Genomic DNA, 18,680 nt, shown 5'->3' with positions numbered 1-18,680 from the left:
ATACTTTTCTCTTAGTGTAGAAAAACCCACTCATCTCTGCAGTCATGCCCTCAGCCTTAGAAAGACTCTTTGCCCCCCATGGAAATCTGTGGTAAGTACTTGGCAGGGGGGAAATACAGGCTCACTCCCCCATCCTAGTAGTCTCCAGATGCACACTAGTTTGTAAGAGCTCAACTGCGTTGGGAGGGTTGTTCGTTCCTGCCATGTGAACAAAAGAGAATATGCAATGGGGTGAGGAGCTAGGGGATGCTTGCCTCATTATGTCCTTGAGCAATTCTGGGCTTTGATTTCAAAAGAAATACAGAACCTTTATGTCTGCTTTAAATGCAGAGCTCAGAGCTGGGTGTGGTAGTGCATGTCTATAATTTTAGCACCAGGGAGGCTGAGGCAGGAGAATTGCTATGAGCTCCAGGCCAGGCTGAGCTACATGTTAAGGCCCTGTCTCAAACCAAAAAATAAAAAATTCAGAGTTCAGGTCATATATTCTCTTCATTTTTCCCTCTGGAAATCTTTAGGATCATGTAGCAAGTCTTCTGGCATCTGAAGCTACTATTGAGAAATGGCTGGCCTTGTAGCAAGTAATAATTGATCATTGAGAATTATTATGACCCTCTCTTGGGGATCTAAATATAAAATGTCTTTGTAGCTTCTGTAAGAGGAAAAAGATGCAAGAATGCTTCCAACTCTCTCTCTCCCTTTCTCCCTCCCTCTCTTTTTCTCTCTCTTTTTCTTTCTTGCCATGTAGTTGAGGCTGACCTTGAACTCACTATGTGGCCATGGCTGGTCTGGAACTTGCCCTGGATCCTCTGGGCTCAGCCTCCCAAGGGCTGAGATTACAGACATGTGCCACCACACCCACCTAGGAAGAATGTTCTTTATTCACCATTAGTTCCTTGCTCCTGTTACCATAAATCCAGGGGACAGATCTTTATCCAAAGACTTTATTCAGAGACAACATGTAACTGGTCTCCATGCCACCATGTGAGTGTTCCATCCTTTTAGAAAACAGAGGAGCTCTTCTGACACTCATGCATCATCTTTCTCCTCCTTGGGAGAAAATATCTGATGCCCACAGTTTAAATCTCGTGGTTTTAGAGGTTTCAGTCCATTGCTGGCTGGTTGCAAGGGAGACATCATGGCAGAGGAATGCTGCTCACCTTGGGTGGCCAGAGACATCAACCTCAAAGTCATGCCTCCGTGACCACACACCCAGCAGTGTGCTTTACTATTTCCCCAGGGGCTCCCATGCCCTTGAAGCTCAGTTAAGCCTGACTGTCACCCCTAGTCAGCAGCTACCACCTGGCCTCCAGCCACACAGTTAATAAAACTCCCCCTACCCCCACCCCCACCCCGGCCGCCTTCTGCTAAGAGTTTCAGCCCTTGACAGTGTTCTCAGCTTAACTTCTCAGGATCTGCCTGTGTAGTTTCTCAGGTGTCTTTATGTGGGTTCAGCCTGGTACTCTGAAGAGTGTCTAGTGTCTTGAAACTCTGTTCTCCATGCATATCAAGTTGCACAGCTTAACACCTAATACCTCATTGTCCTCTCCACTCCTCAGCACCAAGCTTCCCTAAACTGGGTTAAGGGCACCACCAGCCACCCTTAATTGGCCAAGTTAGAAAACTTGAATTTCACTTTCTCCCCACATTGGTACTTGATAGCACTGGCTCATTCCTCCACTGCCCAGTATGCTATGAGGCTTCACAATGCAAAAATCATTACACAACTCTTGGCCATTTAATCATGGCTCTCAGTTTCTTAGATTTGGGGAGTTGAGTGCTTACCGGTAGTCCTCTTAGCAGCCTTTTGCTCTTCATTCATTCATTCATTTATTTTGGTACCAGGGATTGAACTCGGGACCTTGCACTTGCGAGGCAGGTGGCAGAACCACTGAGCTAAATCCCCGGCCCTCTCTGCATTTATTTTTGTCTCTGAAGTTGGTTGCATTTCATTGGTATACTGTTTGGAGAAAGTTTCGAGGTGGTTGTATTTTGAATTCTTGCCTGTCATGGGATGCCCATTTATTGTCTTTATGCATAAAGGATGATTTGGCTAGGTCATGTGGTCATTTTCTCTGATAAAATCTTGGAGACACCGCCATACTGTGTTGAATGCTCAGTGAAGGGAGCTGAGGCCCACTCCACTCCACAGCACTCTTGATTTTCCTGACTGACACCCATGAGAGTTTGTCCTTACTCTGGAAGTCTAAACATTTATCTGGTGATGATTGTGTATCAGGTTTTCTTGAACCATTTATGCATCAGTTAGGTTCTTTACTTAAGGAATACTACTGATACCCACTCCAAGTTCCTAGGTGAATATTGTCTTCTAGCTGATTTTCAGCTTTTTATTCTTTTGTGTGACATCTTCAAGCAGGTGTTACATTTCCATTGCAGCTGTCATGTAGATCCCATCCCACTTCCTTTTTTGATATTTCTCAGCATGGCATGGGGCCTGCACTGTCCTCTACTCAGAGGGCTCCTCTGTCCCTCTCCCAGCCACTCACGAGGCCTTTGTACCTTGTGAATTTTAGAAGGCCGCTCTGTTACAGGCCATCTCTGTTGGTATTTGGAGATTGTTGCACAGCCTCCTTCACACCTCGCACACAGCATTATTGAAAATAAAATACTGTATTATCTTGTTCCTCCTCCCTCATCCACATTGCACATTGATTGTTCTGTGGTAGGAATCATGTAGAAGCCTATTCCCAACTGATGAAAGTTGGATTTTTCAGGACTGCAGTGTTTACTTTTTAGAGAATTATTTCTTAGAGTGTGGATGTAAAGGAGACTTTCATACTGTTTCTTCTTCCAGTCAGAAGTTTATTTTACTGGGCAGTCAACATTACATATAGCTTGAGAATGTTTTATTTAATGGTGGCATTTTCTTTTCAAATTCTCTTTGTTTCCAGTTGGTTTTAAGAAAGGAACAAAAAATCTTGACTGCTTTAGTTTTTTTTTTTGTTACCAGGGATCGAACTCGGGTCCTTGCACTTGCGCAGCAGGCGACAAAAACACTGAGCTAAATCCCTGGCCCATGCTTTACTAGTTTTAATTACAAGGTTCCCTGCCAATACTTTATTGTCATCCAATTTAATAATTATTCTGGCGACAGTCACTGAAATGCTCTGAACAATGACAGGATCATTGCTTTGCACACATAGTTTCTGTTTTCAGTAATGTACGGGTTTGTTTCTTGTCTTATTTTATGCTTCCTTTTTGTACTCTGAGTAGATACTAATATACTTCAGGCTCTGAGATACTTTGTATTCTTATTTGTAAATAAGTATTATGTTATTAAATTATATTTTATTCCAAATAATTAGCCTATCAGACATAACTTTTTCAGTTTTTTCTCATCCATAGTTTATACATACACACACACACACACACACGTACGCACGCATGCACGCACGCTTTTTGGAGACAGGATCTCACTATGTAGTCCAGGCTGGCCTTGAACTCACAGTGATCCTCCTATCTCAGCCTCCCAAGTGCTGGGGTTACAGGAATGCATCACCTCCCTCCCACCTTTTAAGGAATCAAAGAAAAGCAGACGTTCTAATCTTCTTAGTTTTCCAGTCGCCCAGGGCAGATGTAGGAGTAGCTCTTGATGGACATAATGCTGTCCAGGGAAAAGCTGGAGGGAATGTGGGTCACGGCAGAGGGATAAGAGCAATGGTTAAATTTTGAAAGGAAGTTGGGAAAAGTTAATTTCTGTGTGAAATTACCAGGTTTAGTGGTTGTCTCTCAAGTTTTTGGAAAACAAAGTCATAGCCAATTTACTCCCTAGAAAATCATTGCCCATCTACCTATCATTTGTTTAACTAAGATGCATTCTGCCTAAATAAGATTAATACATATACTTTTTAGATGATTCAGTAACATGGGAAAAGCTTTAAATGTCTGGATAACTGCAAGCTATATAGTGTAATAATATTAAGCCAAACGATTCATGAATAATGTTTGGAGCATATTTTATTTTGTTTCATTTGAGGAAGGGTCTCACTATGTAGCCCAGGCTGGCCTCAAAATCATGCAGATCTTGCTGTCTCAGCCTCCTGAATGTGGGGATTATAGGCATGCACCACCATGCCCAGAGAAGCATATTTTCTCTACCTGCTGGTTATTTTGGTGGAAATGCGTATAATGTCTAAGTTTTTAACCAAGTGGTTTCTATTTTTATTTTTATTTTTTTTAATTTTTCCAGTACTGAGGATAGAATGCCAGGATCTTTTCACTGAGCTACATCCCCAGTCCTTTTTTATTTTATTTATTATTTTTGAAGCAAGGTTTCACTAATCACTGTGTTGCCCAGGCGGGGCTGGAACTTAGGATCCTCCTGTCTCAACCTCCCAGAATACTGGGATTACAGGCGTGTTCCACCCACACCTGGCTAAATTTTATTTTTAAAGTCAATTGTATTTGAGTTAGTAGAATAGGGCAGTTTAGAAATACTTTATTCTAACTCAAGATAAAAGCAGTTTATAGTTCAGGATTAATTTTAGTTCATCATAAAACTGATTTTTGTTAAAGCATCACATTTCCAGCCAGGTGTCATAGTACACACCTGTAATCCCAGCACTTTTGAGAGGCTGAGGTAGGAGGATTATCGAGAGTTTGGAGCCAGCCTGGGCCACATATCAAGACCTCATCTCAGAAAACAAAAGTAAAAACAACACAGTGTTTCATGTCATAAAGCATTGCGTTCAGTAAAACATTCAGTAAAACATTCTCCGGAATCATCCATGCTGCATTGTAAGAAAATTCTCACCCTTGCTGACATAACATAATGAAATTGTTGTTAATTATTTACCAGAAAAGAGAACGATTACACGATGAAGAGGAAAAAAAAAGTGCCTGGGTTAGTCAAGAGAGGCAGAGGACCCTGGATAGACTTCGAACATTTAAACAGGTAAAAGCATATGGCTGTTTGCTTCTCATTGCCTTTTTTATTTATTATTTTATTTTTGGTTCTATTTTTGTTTTTACTTTTTGTTTTGTTTTGTTTTGTTTTGTTTTTTGACATAGGCTCTTGCTATGCACCCCACTTGCCTTGAAAGTGCTGTGTAGTCCACACTAGCCACAAAACTCACAATCCTCCTGCCTCAGCCTCCCAGGTGCTGGTATTTCAAACATGTGCCACCATGCCTAGCTTTCATCACTTTTTTTTTTTTTTTTTTTTTTTGGTACCAGGGATTGAACTCAGGACCTTGCGCTTGCGAGGCAGGCAGCGGAACCACTGAGCTAAATCCCCGGCCGCTTTTCATCGCTTTTAAATAGATCTTCACATATATTTCTATTTGGAATATGTTATAACCATGACATCCCTTTTAAAAACTTTTCCTCACAGCTTTACTTTTTTTTTTAATTAAATAAATTTTTATTTAAGGAATGTCACATGTGATTCCTTCAGTAGACAGCTTTACTTTTTATTAGTACATATTTGCAGTACGTAATGATTACATTCCTCATGGGGAATTGGTGCATGTACAGAACACATCTCAATTCTTTATTCATCTTTCCCTCCTCTGTCCCTCCATCTCACGATCCCTTTCCTCTTTGAAAAAGATCTGTTTCCCTACTTTGTATTATTTATCTTTTATTTTTCTCTTTATTTATCTTTTGGGTTGCTTATATAAGAGAAACCATGTGATATTTAAGCTTGTATGTCTGATTTATTTCAAATAACATTATGGTCTCAAGGTGCATCCATTTTCCTACAAATGACTCAAGTGTATCCTTCTTTATGGCAGAGTAGTACTCCATTGTGTATAAACACCACATTTTACCTATTCATCTGTTGATGGACATATAGACCACTTTCAACATTTAGCTATTACGAGCTGTGTTATTATAAACATGCATGTATCACTGTAACCTGATGCCTTTAACTCTTTTGGGAAAATACCTAGAAGGAGAATAGCTGGTTAAATGGAATTTCTAGTTCTAGTCTTTTGAGGAATCTCCAATCCTGATTTCCTTAGTGGTTGTACTAGATTACACTCCCACCAACACTCTTGTGTCCCTTAGCACACAACTTCAGTAGTACAAGACGAACGATCGGGGCTGGTGGGAGGCCTGGACTGTTGCTGTGTTTCATGAAAATAGTTTACCCCAGCTTTCCAGCTCAAGCATCACCTTGCTATCAGTCCCACAAACATCACCTCTGAGGTGATAGCAAAGGTGACTACAGCAGGACCAGAGAGTGCTGGAACCATGTCCTCTCCCAGCAGACCTCTAGCTGTGGGTACCAACACCGCAGCCTCTGGACATCTCAGAACCATGCTTGAGCCTCTCTTCAGTTTTCTCTGGGCCAAGAGGTCCCCTCGTCGCAGGGCAGTGTGAGATTTTGAGCAAGCCCAAGTGTTGCTGTGAGAAGAGGGCTGGGAGGCATCGTTAACAAAGGTGGCTGTGTTCAGGAAGTGCCATCCAGCACTTGCAGCAGGCAGCGGCTTCCCACAGTGAGAGCTGGACAGCAATGCTGCTGCCTGTCAGCACTCCCTACATTGCATTCCCTTGTCTTCACTGTCACAACATGCTTATCAGAGTGCTGCTTAAAATGCCAAGTCACCTTTTATAAAAAACCAGTTTTTATTTTTTTAATCTGTAAGCATTTGAAAATAACAGTAGTAGATGTTCTAATATGTTGTATATTTTATCTAAATTTTTTTTCCATTTAAGTTTGTAGTTCCTTAAATTTTTATTAAGATTATCTAATTTTGGACAGTTGACTGCTTAGGTAGATAAGAGGGAACAAAGCCTCACCATACCTAATAAATAACAAAGGGGTTATGATAATTGCTTGAGAAGTATTAGGCATTGGTATTCTAGTTTCGTTATTTTCCTGAAAAATTAAGTCAGATCCAAAATAATCTTTTGAGTTGATAGAGGAAATAAGAATTTGTTTATACATCATGGTTTTAGTGTAACACAACCATTTGTAATCACTTTTTCTATTTTAGAAGTATCCTGGGCAAGTCATACTTAAGTCAACTAGATTACGACTGGCCCATGCAAGGAGAAGAAACACAGGAAGCCCAGTGCCGCAGGAGGACCATTGTGACTCTGCGCCAGAGCCGCTGCAGGTGGAGCCCACCGTGCAGGCTGGAGGCTGTGGCCAACTTAATCCCTCACCGACAGCATCCCAGGGCCTCCGGAGCCGTGCACAACTTGAAGACTCTTCACTAGCACAACTTGAAGCCGTGTCCTTACCTCTCAGTGGGGTCACCTCTGAACCACCTCCTGCTGCATCTCTTCAGATTTTAAATAATAATGACCTCAAACCACGTTCTATCACTGTAAATCCACCTCCATCACCAGTTCCTCCCACGCCCCCTCCACCACCGCCCCCTCCGCCACCCCCTCCCCCCCTGCCTGTTGCAAAGGACAGTGCTATTGACCCAGAGACCCTGGAGATAGGGCCGCCCAGGAAGGACGGGGAGAAGAGGATCCCGAAGTCAGCCAGCGCCCCTTCAGCACACCTTTTTGACAGCAGTCAGCTGCTCAGTGCCCGGAGGAAGCTCAGGAAGACAGCAGAAGGTTTGCAGAGGAGGAGAGGTAAGTTACAAAGGTGTTCGAGGTACCACGATGAAGAGATCTTACATTTCATCCAGGACATAATACTCAAGACAGTAATTGATAGCAAACAGGTTTTCAAGGTCACAGCAGAGGAGAATTCTTAACAGCCCACAGCAGCAAATATGTACATACAGAGGTGCATACCATCATGAGTTGTTAACATATTGAAGTCTTCTGACGTAATGACATTTGACCAATTTGGCAATGTAAAATTGTTCTCTGGAGAAAATCTTTTGTTCTGTGGAGAAAATCTGATTTTAAACCTAGTGAATAAACTACTTACGGGCTTGGGGTTTGGCTTAGCAGTGAAGCAGTTGGCTTGGCATGTGTGAGGTACATTCAGTCCCCAGAACAAGGAGAAAGGGGCACAGCAAGGAGGGGGAAAATACACAAGGAAGTGTCAGAGGAGCCAGGCAGGGTGGTGCACACCTGTAATCCTCATTTTCTGGGAGGCCAAGACAGGATAGCAACAAGTTTGAACCCAACCCAGTTTGAGTAACATAGTGAGACCCTGTTCCAAAATAGAAAATGTAAAAAGGGCTGGGGTTGCACCTCAGTGTGAAGGCCCTGTGTTCAATCCCTAGTACCGTGCATGGGGGGTGGGAATGGTAGACATTAGCAAGATCAGGTAACATTTGGTCACGTTTTTGGTATTAAGTACTTTATTATATTCTTTGTATAAAAAGGCAAAGAATGGAGAGTATATGTGCAATTTATTGCATATCAAATATACTTCAGTAAAGTTATTTCCAAAAATAACAGGGAAGGATCTCCTCACCTTTAAGAAGCTATCGGTTTAACCAGGACAAATTTATATAAAGCAGTTTGCATATTATGTTTTCATTGGAGAGAACATTCTATAAAATGTTTCTTACTAGGAATTTTACTAGTAAAATTTCAAAGCACAATCACCACAGTGAGTGAATGTTTAGTTTTTCTAGATGAAATGTCTAACCTAGTCACTGCACATGGAAGGTCTCCCACATCATGTTAAGACCACCTCCCAGCTCACAGTCTGCTTCTTGCTCTCCTCCGGGAAAATGGCAGGAGGACCAGCAGTGCCTGTCCTCTGATTCGCCAGGAGTTTTGAAACAAGGATAGAACAGGATCCCTTCTGCTCTGACACCCTTATGCCCACATTTCCTGGTTTGTTTTGTGGCTGGTGTTTCCACATCCAGGGTTATTGTAGTCCAGAATGCCAGTGGTCACAGAGTTTGACTTTAAGCATGTTCCTAACTGTAATTGCTCTGTTTCATTTTCCAAAAGTGAGCTCACCCATGGATGAGGTGCTAGCATCCTTGAAGCGTGGTAGTTTTCACCTGAAAAAGGTTGAACAACGAACTCTGCCTCCTTTTCCTGATGAAGATGATAGTAATAATATCTTGGCACAAATAAGGAAAGGGGTCAAATTGAAGAAGGTACAGAAGGAAGTTTTGAGAGAGTCTTTCACACTGCTGCCTGACATAGACCCGCTAACACGGAGCATCCATGAAGCTCTGAGAAGAATTAAAGAAGCATCCCCTGAGTCGGAAGATGAGGAGGAGGCCTTGGCCTGCACAGACTGGGAGAACTGACAAGTAAATGGTACACTCTCTTTGGTAGCATTCAGTAGTAGCTTTTATATTGATTGATGGAATCTTGGTATTTCTTCTTGACTCTGAGGCCCATTGGGTATTAAACAGCCTAACTATAGCATGAATTGTAGATTTGTAAATTTCAGATGTTAATTCTGTAGTTTACTGGAACTAATATAACACAAAAGCACTTTTTAAAGACTTTATATATGAATGATATTTTTTATATTTTGCTCATTAAGAATTTCTACAGTAGAGCTATATTCCAAGTAAAGAACAGTCTCACTCTTGCCTTAAACAAAAAAGGCCTTTTCTAACTGAAATCCTTCACTTACGCAATTTGAGTTTCGATGTCAGCTGCCTGCAAAGGAGTTTTCTAAAAATCAGTTTAGTAAAATTATTCCATTTTCTGATTATGTAGCTTTCTAAACCTTTAAAACTAGTGCATCATAGTTATGCATTGTCTACATACATTTGAGGCTGTTGTTCATAAATGTAGAAGACTTGCACACATGATCTTGAAGCCCTGTGGATGCTAATACTATCTTTGCTTGCATGCCTGGCATTCCTTTTAATAAGCTAGTTACACTATGTAAAGTGGCACAGATTATCAAGTCATTAGAGATACAAAAAGCTATAAATGAAATAGTATGTAGGATTGGTAATGATCACAGTTAAAATGCAGTGCTTTGTGCAAACATGTTCTCATTCTCCACAGCATTGGTCAAAAGGCATAGACCATAGTTCTGGAGGGAAGTAAAGCTAACTTACTGGTTCACACTGTGATTCTTAACAGTATTTACTCTTAAGAACTAAGCTGGAACTTGTTAAAAGTAAGGATTTCTGGCCTTGAGAGTCTAAGAAGATATGATAGGTATGCAGGTACACAACTGGATCTTGAAGACTTGAAACAAGACATGTAAACTGTGTCAGTTTTTAAGTACTAATTACATTCTGAACAATATTTGGTTATATCACGTGTTTATTTTGGGTGTGGGTCCATCAGGAAACTGTCCCTCTAGTACCTCTACACTTGCCCCATCCCATCAGCATCCACACCACTTTTTTTGTGGGGGGGGGGCGGCGACAAGAGTCTCGCTGTTTAGTTCAGGCTGGCCTCGAACTCATGGTGATCCTCCTGCCTCAGCTTCCTGAGTGCTAGGATTATAGGCATGAGCCACCATACCCACTTGCACCACTTTTAACACGGTAAAAATCACATTCTTCTTGATGTGTGTTACCATTACAATGATTCAGCCAGTGTTCAGTGATATTTCTGTCCCGCTTTCTTCTTGTTACGTATAGAAGCCCTAATTATAACCACTTATATGGCTTTTCTGTTTTTGGATCCCAAAATAATATGAAACTCTTTGCTTGTCCATATGACAGCATGCTTGGTAGAGGAGGTCGCACCTGTATGTATATGTGTCTGTTCTGTATGTAGATCGTTTCCCTCTTTACATTTCTTGCTATCTGTTGTGATATCTCTTGCTTGTAGCTTTTCAGGTTGTTACTTAAGCCTGTGCCTAAAGCTACTACTTTGCTACTGATTGGTTAATTCCACAGCTGGGCCTTCACATATACATGCACAGTATTCAGTTCTTTCATTGCCGCTGACCCACTGTGGCCTACACCTGGCACACCAGCCACTCAGACTGGCACAGCCATGCCTATCTTCTCCCACCAGATCCTGCCAGACACACAGACATTGCAAAGCAATGACATTCTGTTACTCACCTGGCAAAAACATATGGTTGCTGGCTTCATAGTTAGCATTAATCTCAAATATTAAGCACAGTGTGCATAGGGTGTATCATTTTGAAAGCCACTTAAAATTTTGTTGGAAGGTGTGGGGGGGATGTTATTAATGGCTGACATGTGTTGCAGTAGTGTATAAGATCAGGTGCCTGCAGATTCACTTTTTTTTCTTTTTTTTTGGTACCGGGGATCGAACTCAGGACCTTGCACTTGCCAGGCAGCTGCTGTGTTGCTGAGCTAAATCCCCGGCCCTGCGATTTCATTTTTTTGTGTGTGCTGGGGATCAAACTCGGCACCTTGCGCTTCCTGCAAATTCACTTCTAAAGACCAAGTGAACCACAGACTACTGTAGTTGTACCCAGCTAACTTAAGAGTGGTGGATCATTGCTTTGTGAGAATAATTGTCACACAGGCTCTTGACTTTTAGCAGTATTTTTTTTTCTATTCTTGAAGAGTTTAAACTTTTATGTGCTTTTCTTTTTGTTTTTTTTGTTTTTTTTTAACTTTTATGTGCTTTTAAGAAATTCAGTTTGTCAACTCCTGAAGTGATGAGTGAGGGTCCAGGCTGGGGGACTCCTGATGGAAGCTTTCCAGCACTGCAGAAAAGCAGAACAGGGAGCAGGGCCTCTGCCTCTCCCTTCCCAGAGATGGGCACAGTTAACAGTGTTCTGCTGGGGGATTTGTAAACATGAGGAGATGCATTTAGTTATAGAGACTTTAAAATCTTTCCACTTTGATTCCTGTGGGGATTTTCTTAAATTGTTAAGTAAACTAACAATGCTGTGCTTTAGAAATACAGTGTGAGTCACATATGCCATTTAGAATCTAATAATCACACTAAAGAAGCAAAAAAGGAACATGTGAAATTGATTTTGTTAATACTTTACTTGACATAGTGAAGCCAAAATAGTACCTTTTAACGTGTAACCAGCATAAAAACTTGTGTGCTGTTGTGTTTCTTCGTTACTCTCTAGTTCACATGTCTGTCTGTGAGTGGAGCCTGGGGCCTCACACACTCAGCAGTTGCTCTAACACTGAGCGACATCCCACCCCACCCAGCTTTGGGAGGAGTTAAGTCTTCAAAACCCAGGTCTTCTTCTAAGTGCAATCCTTTACATTTACTAGTAACACTTTTCAACTTGGATGTATTTCATGGTTAAAGTGAAATGTGCTATCAGAACAAGAATTTATTCGTTGGAAAGATATTTTATGTAGTTTTACATACTAAATTTAAATCAAATTTAAAATGTAATCTCTCATTACACCACATTTCAAGTGCTCAATAGCCATATGTAGCTAGTCTGTTTAAGTGTATGTCAGTTTCCGTCTGATGGGTAGGCCTTTTACATGTGTGTTCCTGTGCATGGGTAAGCTCACATATCCTAACACAGTAAAAAATCCTGACTTTTGATTTTTTTTAATTGATTGATATGATTGAGACACGGTCTTGCTCTGTATTTCAGGCTGGCCTTGAACTTAGAGCAACCCTCTACCTCAGCCTCCCAAGTGCTGGGATTATAGGCCCATGCCACTGGGTTTGGCTTAAAGTATTGATTTAAAGACCACTTTTTATCCTGTCCCCCAAAATGATATTAAAACAAAAACCGGCCAGGTGTGGTAGCACACACCTGTGATTCCAGCACTTGAGAGGCTGAGGCAGAAGGAGCACTGCACTATCAAGGCCAGCCTGGGCTACATAGTGAGTTCAAGCCCAGCCTGAACTGCATAGCAAGACCCTGTCTCAAACAAATTCTCTGTATTTAATTTTTAAAATATCATTTAATAGTTCTTACCTTGGTGACAGTTTATGAAATGCATATTTTTATTCCTCAATAAGTTTTGACATAATGTTAGGAAAAAGGAATGAAAATGAAAGTGACAAATTTTTTAAATGATCAAAATATGTATTAAAGGTTTTTTCCATTTTTTATTGCTTGAAGAATACAAACATGTCTTTTTTAAAAGGGCCTCCTGTATAACATACTGTATAAATGGGCATTTAAAGAAAGATCCCAGCATTTGCCCTGGATCTTGCAAAGGGTAGGGAGGGTACATATACAGACCCACTGTCTTTAAAAAAAGGTGTCTTTTTTTTTTTTAATATACTGTATTATTTTGTTTCACACAGGTGACTAGAGAGAAGAAAATTATTTACAGATGAAGATTGGTTCTGATTCTTTTGGATAACAGTAGTTTAAGCAATTTGTCCCACAGTTGGATTCCACTAGATCCCAAGTTTGTTGGCTCAAGTGGTGTGAAAACAAAAACGAAGCACAACTGGCAGTTCCTTTTCAGTCATTCCAACGGAGAGTGTCTGGCGTGAGTTTCAGATGTGCAGAGTTCCTGACCGCAGTGAAGAACAGGCCTTCTCTTCCCACCTACCCAGTAGATCCTTGTGATGGCCATTTAAGCTCAGGGTCATGATGAACCAGAAGAGCACTGGGTTGACTGAGTCTGCTGTGAGCTGTTTGGGGACCATTTTGCGATCATCTTTGAGTACACTGAAAAGATCTGCTGTGAAAATACAGAGCTTCTTCCATGTTAGCTATAGAAATAGTGCTGGAAAAGAGTTGTTGGGGATGCTAGAGGTCAGATGGAAATGCACTCAGAACTTACACATTACTCTTCTCCAAAAGGATTTTCATAATGATGCTCACCATCTGGAAGCCAATGGAATACACCTATTAATGTGTGTACCACGACATTCAACAAGGCATATTTTTAGAAGGCCACACAGTCTTACTTATACTTTGTAAGGGTTTGAAATTTAAATTTCCATGCTTTTAAATAGCTTTTCATAATTCTGAATTTATAATAGTTTGAATTTTATGTGTGTCCTTGTTTATGAGAAGCAATACTTCATGATTTGATAACATTTGAAATTATTTTTAGTCTTTTTGTTTGAACTATTGCTTTATGACTGTAACTCATGACTTTCCTATTAAGAATCAAAAATCGGGATTCAGTAATAGGGATACAGATCTTATCATGCACCACTTTGAAGTTTTTATTTTGCTCCACAGTGAAAAGTATGTGCTCCACAAAGATGCAGAAAAGCTTCTTTGGCTGCATTTCACTTTCTCTGAATGTCTGAATGGAACTTTGGAGAGACCTCTTATTGATGTCACAGAATTTTAAATATACACACATAGCTCTAGGTTTGCTGTAAGGAATTCTGAAGGGTACATCTGTGAATGGAGTCATCATGGATTGTCAGCAGGATTGCCATGGGCTTGCACAAAGGTAGATAAGATATGTTATATGTAATTTACGGCATTTTTATAAAGTGTAATTCTGCACTAGATAGGCCTTGGCCTTTATATGGGGGAGTTAGGATTCAAGTGTTAAGAAGAATTTTATTATCTTAGAAGGCAAAACTGGCCTGACCCCAGAAAGCAGAACTAAAGTCAAAGTTCCTCAGTGTATGTGAGTTGTGTTTCCTGGAGAAATGCTCACATTCTTGTCATTTTTGAAATTTTCTTTAAAATAGTTGAGGAGAAGTATTCTGACAACAGGTTATATAAGACAGTCTTTCTGCTTAAATGTCAGTCATGTAGGTGCTTCCTGCATAGCATCCTATGATACATTAATTTTAGTCCCAGCACAATTCATACATTTCTTCTGGGAAGATTAGAAATATAAATCTTCTGTTGTTGTTTGAGACAGGGCCTCACTGTGTAGTTCTGGCTGGCCTTGAACTCACTATGTAGTCCAGGCTGGCCTCAAACTTGTGATCTTTTATCTCAGACTCCCCAGTGCTGGGATTACAGGTGTGCACCTGACTAGAAATACAAATCTAGTACACAAACTTTTTCCCAAGATGGGAGGGTAAGTGGGTATCCTTTATAACTTCAGTAAGGCATTAAAGCGTGGTTTTTAACCAAAAGAACCATGTTAGAATGTTAATATATTTGGAAAATTTTAAAGTAAATGTAGAAACCTTTAGTAAAAATCATGTATCAATTTTATGCATTTGGTTTTGGATAAAACATATCCAGTTTTTTGGATGCTTGTTCATAACCCAAGTTTTATTCATTTATTTCAACTTTAGAAGAAAATACAGAATTAACAAAAAACCCTGGAACCTTCATAGGTTGAGAGGAATCGCTATTTATTGTTATCCTGGGATTTCATATAAAACAGGCTCACTTAGAAAAGATCCTGTGATGAGTCTTCCCACCCTAGCAGACTCAGAGGGGTGTAGGACACTGTCAGCCTTCAGAGGGTGGCGAGAGGGCTCCTTCCTCACTGCAGTGCAGGCCTTAGCTGCACCAGAGGGGGAAGACCTTCTCCAGCACGCCCACCTTCCTGCCTCATGATTCAGCTTTCTGGGCTGGAGTGCAGTGTCCTAGTCCCTAAGTGCAAAGTCCTGGGCTCAGTCCCCAGCACTTGGTGTGTGTGGGAGGGGGATCCAAGTTCCCCGTTCCACAAAATTACAAATTATGGTAGGACAGGCCTTTAGGGTTATTCACGAGTTACCATTAAAATTTTTAATGACTAAGGCCCACTTGTCTGTTAAGATGAGATTACTTATATTGATTTTTAAACCTTATATTAATACCACACAAAACCTGTGTGAGAGTGTTTAGACTTCTTTTTTCCCCCATGCCCCTGTGAGGATCTTTGGCTTTAATGTTAAATTTGTATATTTTTGGTTTCATGGTACTTTCAAATGAGCAGGTTTCCTTCCGTTTCCAAACTTGCCTGTACTTTTTGTATGGTTCAGAATATTTGACCGTTATATTTATGTTAAGGTATCATTTGTATATCCACAAACAGCTGCTTGCTTTTGCTGAGTCAACTTAGAAATTAATTTACCCTGGTCTTGATTGCATTATATATAAAGTGGGAAAACAAGTAAGATCATGACTTGAGGGTGTTTTGAGGTTAGTGTTACTGCTCACTTGAATGTCCATTTAAAATAGTCCCCTATTATTGCAACTGAATGTGTGTCTGTATAAGCAACAGCATGGGTAGGAAAAGGCCCCACTGGTTTATACCCCAAGTTGTCTGTCATACAGTAGAGTGAGGAAATGCTTGGCTGGTGAGGATTTTCAAGGATGAACAGTTGTTTCTCTGAAGTATAGTTACAGGCTTATTGAGTTTCTGAGCAGCATGAAAACAATTCTTTGGTTCTTCACTGTGGAACTGAAACATTCTCTAAAATGCAGTTTTATGGGTTCCGGTAGATGGCAGCTGTGGGCGAAGTGAAATGCAGAGCCTTCCCCATTACAAGAGTACTGTCATTTCCTCTCTGTTTGGGTTGGGCAGATCCTTGTTTCTATGAAGTTAAACTAGGATTTGGTGCCACATAGCACAGCCACATTATATCATAAAAATGTGTTAAATGGGAAAGCATACTTCAGCCTTTGTAGACACAAGCATTAAAATCTTAAATCTGAGAAAACAAACAAATGGGCAGCATCCTTTCTATATGAAATGGGATCAGTGTGCAATTAATACACTTAATTTTATACATTCCCTGTGACCAGTTTCAAATTACATTTACTGTTTATATTAATTTAAATCAAATGCTTTTAGCCTAAAGAAAGTCTTTTTATATAAACACTTGGGTTTTCAGCTTTGTTATCTAAGTATTATGCACTTAACACCAGATACCAACCTGTAAAGTAGTACTATTGGGTCCTTTACCAGACCTGTCAGGGAGTTGAAATTTCTTACACTCTATCAGGTTATTTGTTAAAAAAAAAAGAAAAAAATCAAAAACCAAACAACTGTAAAACATTTCAGAATACGGCAGACACCTTGTTAAAATGCAGCCATTTGATAATGAAAGCAGAGACCTTTAGTTTTACCTAATTGTTGCACTGAATATAAATAATATAAAGTGAATTGTAAACAGATTTTTATTTCCCATTTATTGCTTAGCATAGAAAAAAAGCTATGCTTAGTGTTAGAGGATTGAGCAAGCAGACTCACTGCAGATGAGGGTGAGAGGCAGAAGCACCTTAGCGTGAGCACTGTGCTTACACAGGCTGCTGAGCAGCAAGGGAGGCACTTTGATCCTGTCAGAGAACGTTAAGAGGAACTGCCTCATTGCTTTGTAAAATGAAGCAGTGGTATTTTTAATCCTATAAACATGGTGTAACTTTAAAAGTTTTTCCTGCAAGATGAGTTTATATTGTTGCCTAAACTATCATGTTTATAAGCAGAGTTTTTTAAAGGTGGAAGAGAGGAAAGTATGTGTGTGTACACATTACATGTTTGCCCATATAATTATTTCAAGAATGCGTTTATTCTAAAATTTGCTGTTTTGCCCAGAATTACATTTGCATTTGTAGGATGTAATTCCAAATGTATAGCTGTTTCCCCACTTCTGTCTTCTGTGAACAATTACTATGCCACTGTAAGGTGCATGTATGGAAAATATCTCTAAGATTGACAGTTAAAAGAGTTAATGGATGTTAGATCACAGTGAATCTCAAAGAAGTCATGTTTTGAGAGTTAGGGGAAGTTTGTTTTTGGTTTTTTAAAATTCATTTACAACAAACAGTGACTCAGTTGGAGAGGTTAGGGTGAATAGGAAAGATGAAAAGTGATGTTTAGATGTAAAAACGTATGGCATTGGGTTACAGAGTTCAGTTTTAACAGGGTCATTTTTTTTTTAAACTTGCATGTTCTATGGTTAACTATCAAAGAATGTAACTAATTATTCCAGCTTTCCCCAGCACTCATTATTTTTAAGAAGTCTCCATAATCACAAGGTGGCATTTTCAAGATGGGTTTCTGTGGCTATGTCAAAACCCCACTGGCTCATGGGATTTCTCACTGTGCTGTGTGTCTTGCCAAGCGTGAAGCCAGATGTAGTTCAATAAAAGTCAAAGGCCACAGGTCATTTTGCATGAATAAAGTCCCTTAGAGCTAACAAAACTGACATGTTTCTAGCCATTCTGGGTACACGAAAATTATGCTGGCAAACTGATTCACCATTTACTAGCTTTGTGCAATATTGTAAAGGTAGAAGCAGAAACACTAGCACATTGTGCTTGGCTTTACCGGTGGCTTTATCACCATGACATTAAATGGTCAGTGCGCGTAGTGGATTGTAAATGCATCTTCTGCAGATTTACAAGAAATACGCTCAGTTAACATTCTAAAGTATTAAAAGTACAAAGAAAACACTAAGCAAGCATTTATAGCAATACTAGGACATCTACAGTAATTGTTTTGACTGTAGCCTTTTGCTCATTAGCACAAATTTTCTGCATTGTATCATTGTATTGCTTTGTATTTCATGTTTTTTACACTCATGACTTCAGAGTTAAGTACTTGTACACCAAGTATTGCAATCACCTTTCTCTTATTGTACATGCAATGTAATAACATACAGTTTTGGTGCTTAACAATATTCCTTTTTTTCTTTAATAAAGGATATTTATTTGAATTAACCTAGTTGTGCTTATTTAAAATATTATTATTGGTAGATATTCTCATCTAAGTAGGAGGCACATAGCAGCTCTTGCTCTTTTGTAACACAATGAGGGATAGGACCCAGGGACTGTCACACCTGTACTTTGCCTCTTCCTGAGCACTGTTTTGTTTTTTTGTTTTCATTTTGGTACTGGGGATCAAACTTGGGACCTTGCACTTGGCGAGGCAGACGGCAGGACCACTGAGCTAAATCCCTGGCCCTGAGCACTGTTTTTTAATAAGTATTTTAATGGCAGCTTTATTTATGTTAGTAATGTCCTCTTTCATTGCTGTTTGTGTAAATATCCACAAAGTTTGGAAATGCTGATTTCCAAAATT

The 18,680-nt window shown here is 40.0% G+C and overlaps 1 protein-coding gene across 2 annotated transcripts in view; it reads left to right on the top strand.

The window, feature by feature from the left end:
- Nucleotides 1–18,315, top strand: part of Jmy (junction mediating and regulatory protein, p53 cofactor) — a 111,181-nt gene extending 92,866 nt beyond the window's left edge. The window contains exons 8-11 of one of the 2 annotated variants that reach the window (XM_021248539.2): nucleotides 4,817–4,912; nucleotides 6,963–7,557; nucleotides 8,845–9,155; nucleotides 13,039–18,315. In XM_021248539.2, coding sequence (XP_021104198.2) covers nucleotides 4,817–4,912; nucleotides 6,963–7,557; nucleotides 8,845–9,152 — 999 coding nt within the window. In that variant the 3' untranslated portion in view covers nucleotides 9,153–9,155; nucleotides 13,039–18,315. Of the gene's footprint in view, nucleotides 1–4,816; nucleotides 4,913–6,962; nucleotides 7,558–8,844; nucleotides 9,163–13,038 lie in introns of both variants that reach the window. The other variant, XM_004870224.4, reaches the window with a different exon arrangement.
- The last annotated feature ends 365 nt before the right edge of the window (nucleotides 18,316–18,680 follow it).

This window comes from Heterocephalus glaber, unplaced genomic scaffold, assembly GCF_053883595.1.
Source record: "Heterocephalus glaber isolate CG9 unplaced genomic scaffold, H.glaber_assembly_v1.0 deba00001757, whole genome shotgun sequence".
In the NCBI taxonomy this organism is placed as follows: domain Eukaryota; kingdom Metazoa; phylum Chordata; class Mammalia; order Rodentia; family Bathyergidae; genus Heterocephalus; species Heterocephalus glaber.
This window is presented reverse-complemented; position numbering and strand designations above follow the sequence as displayed.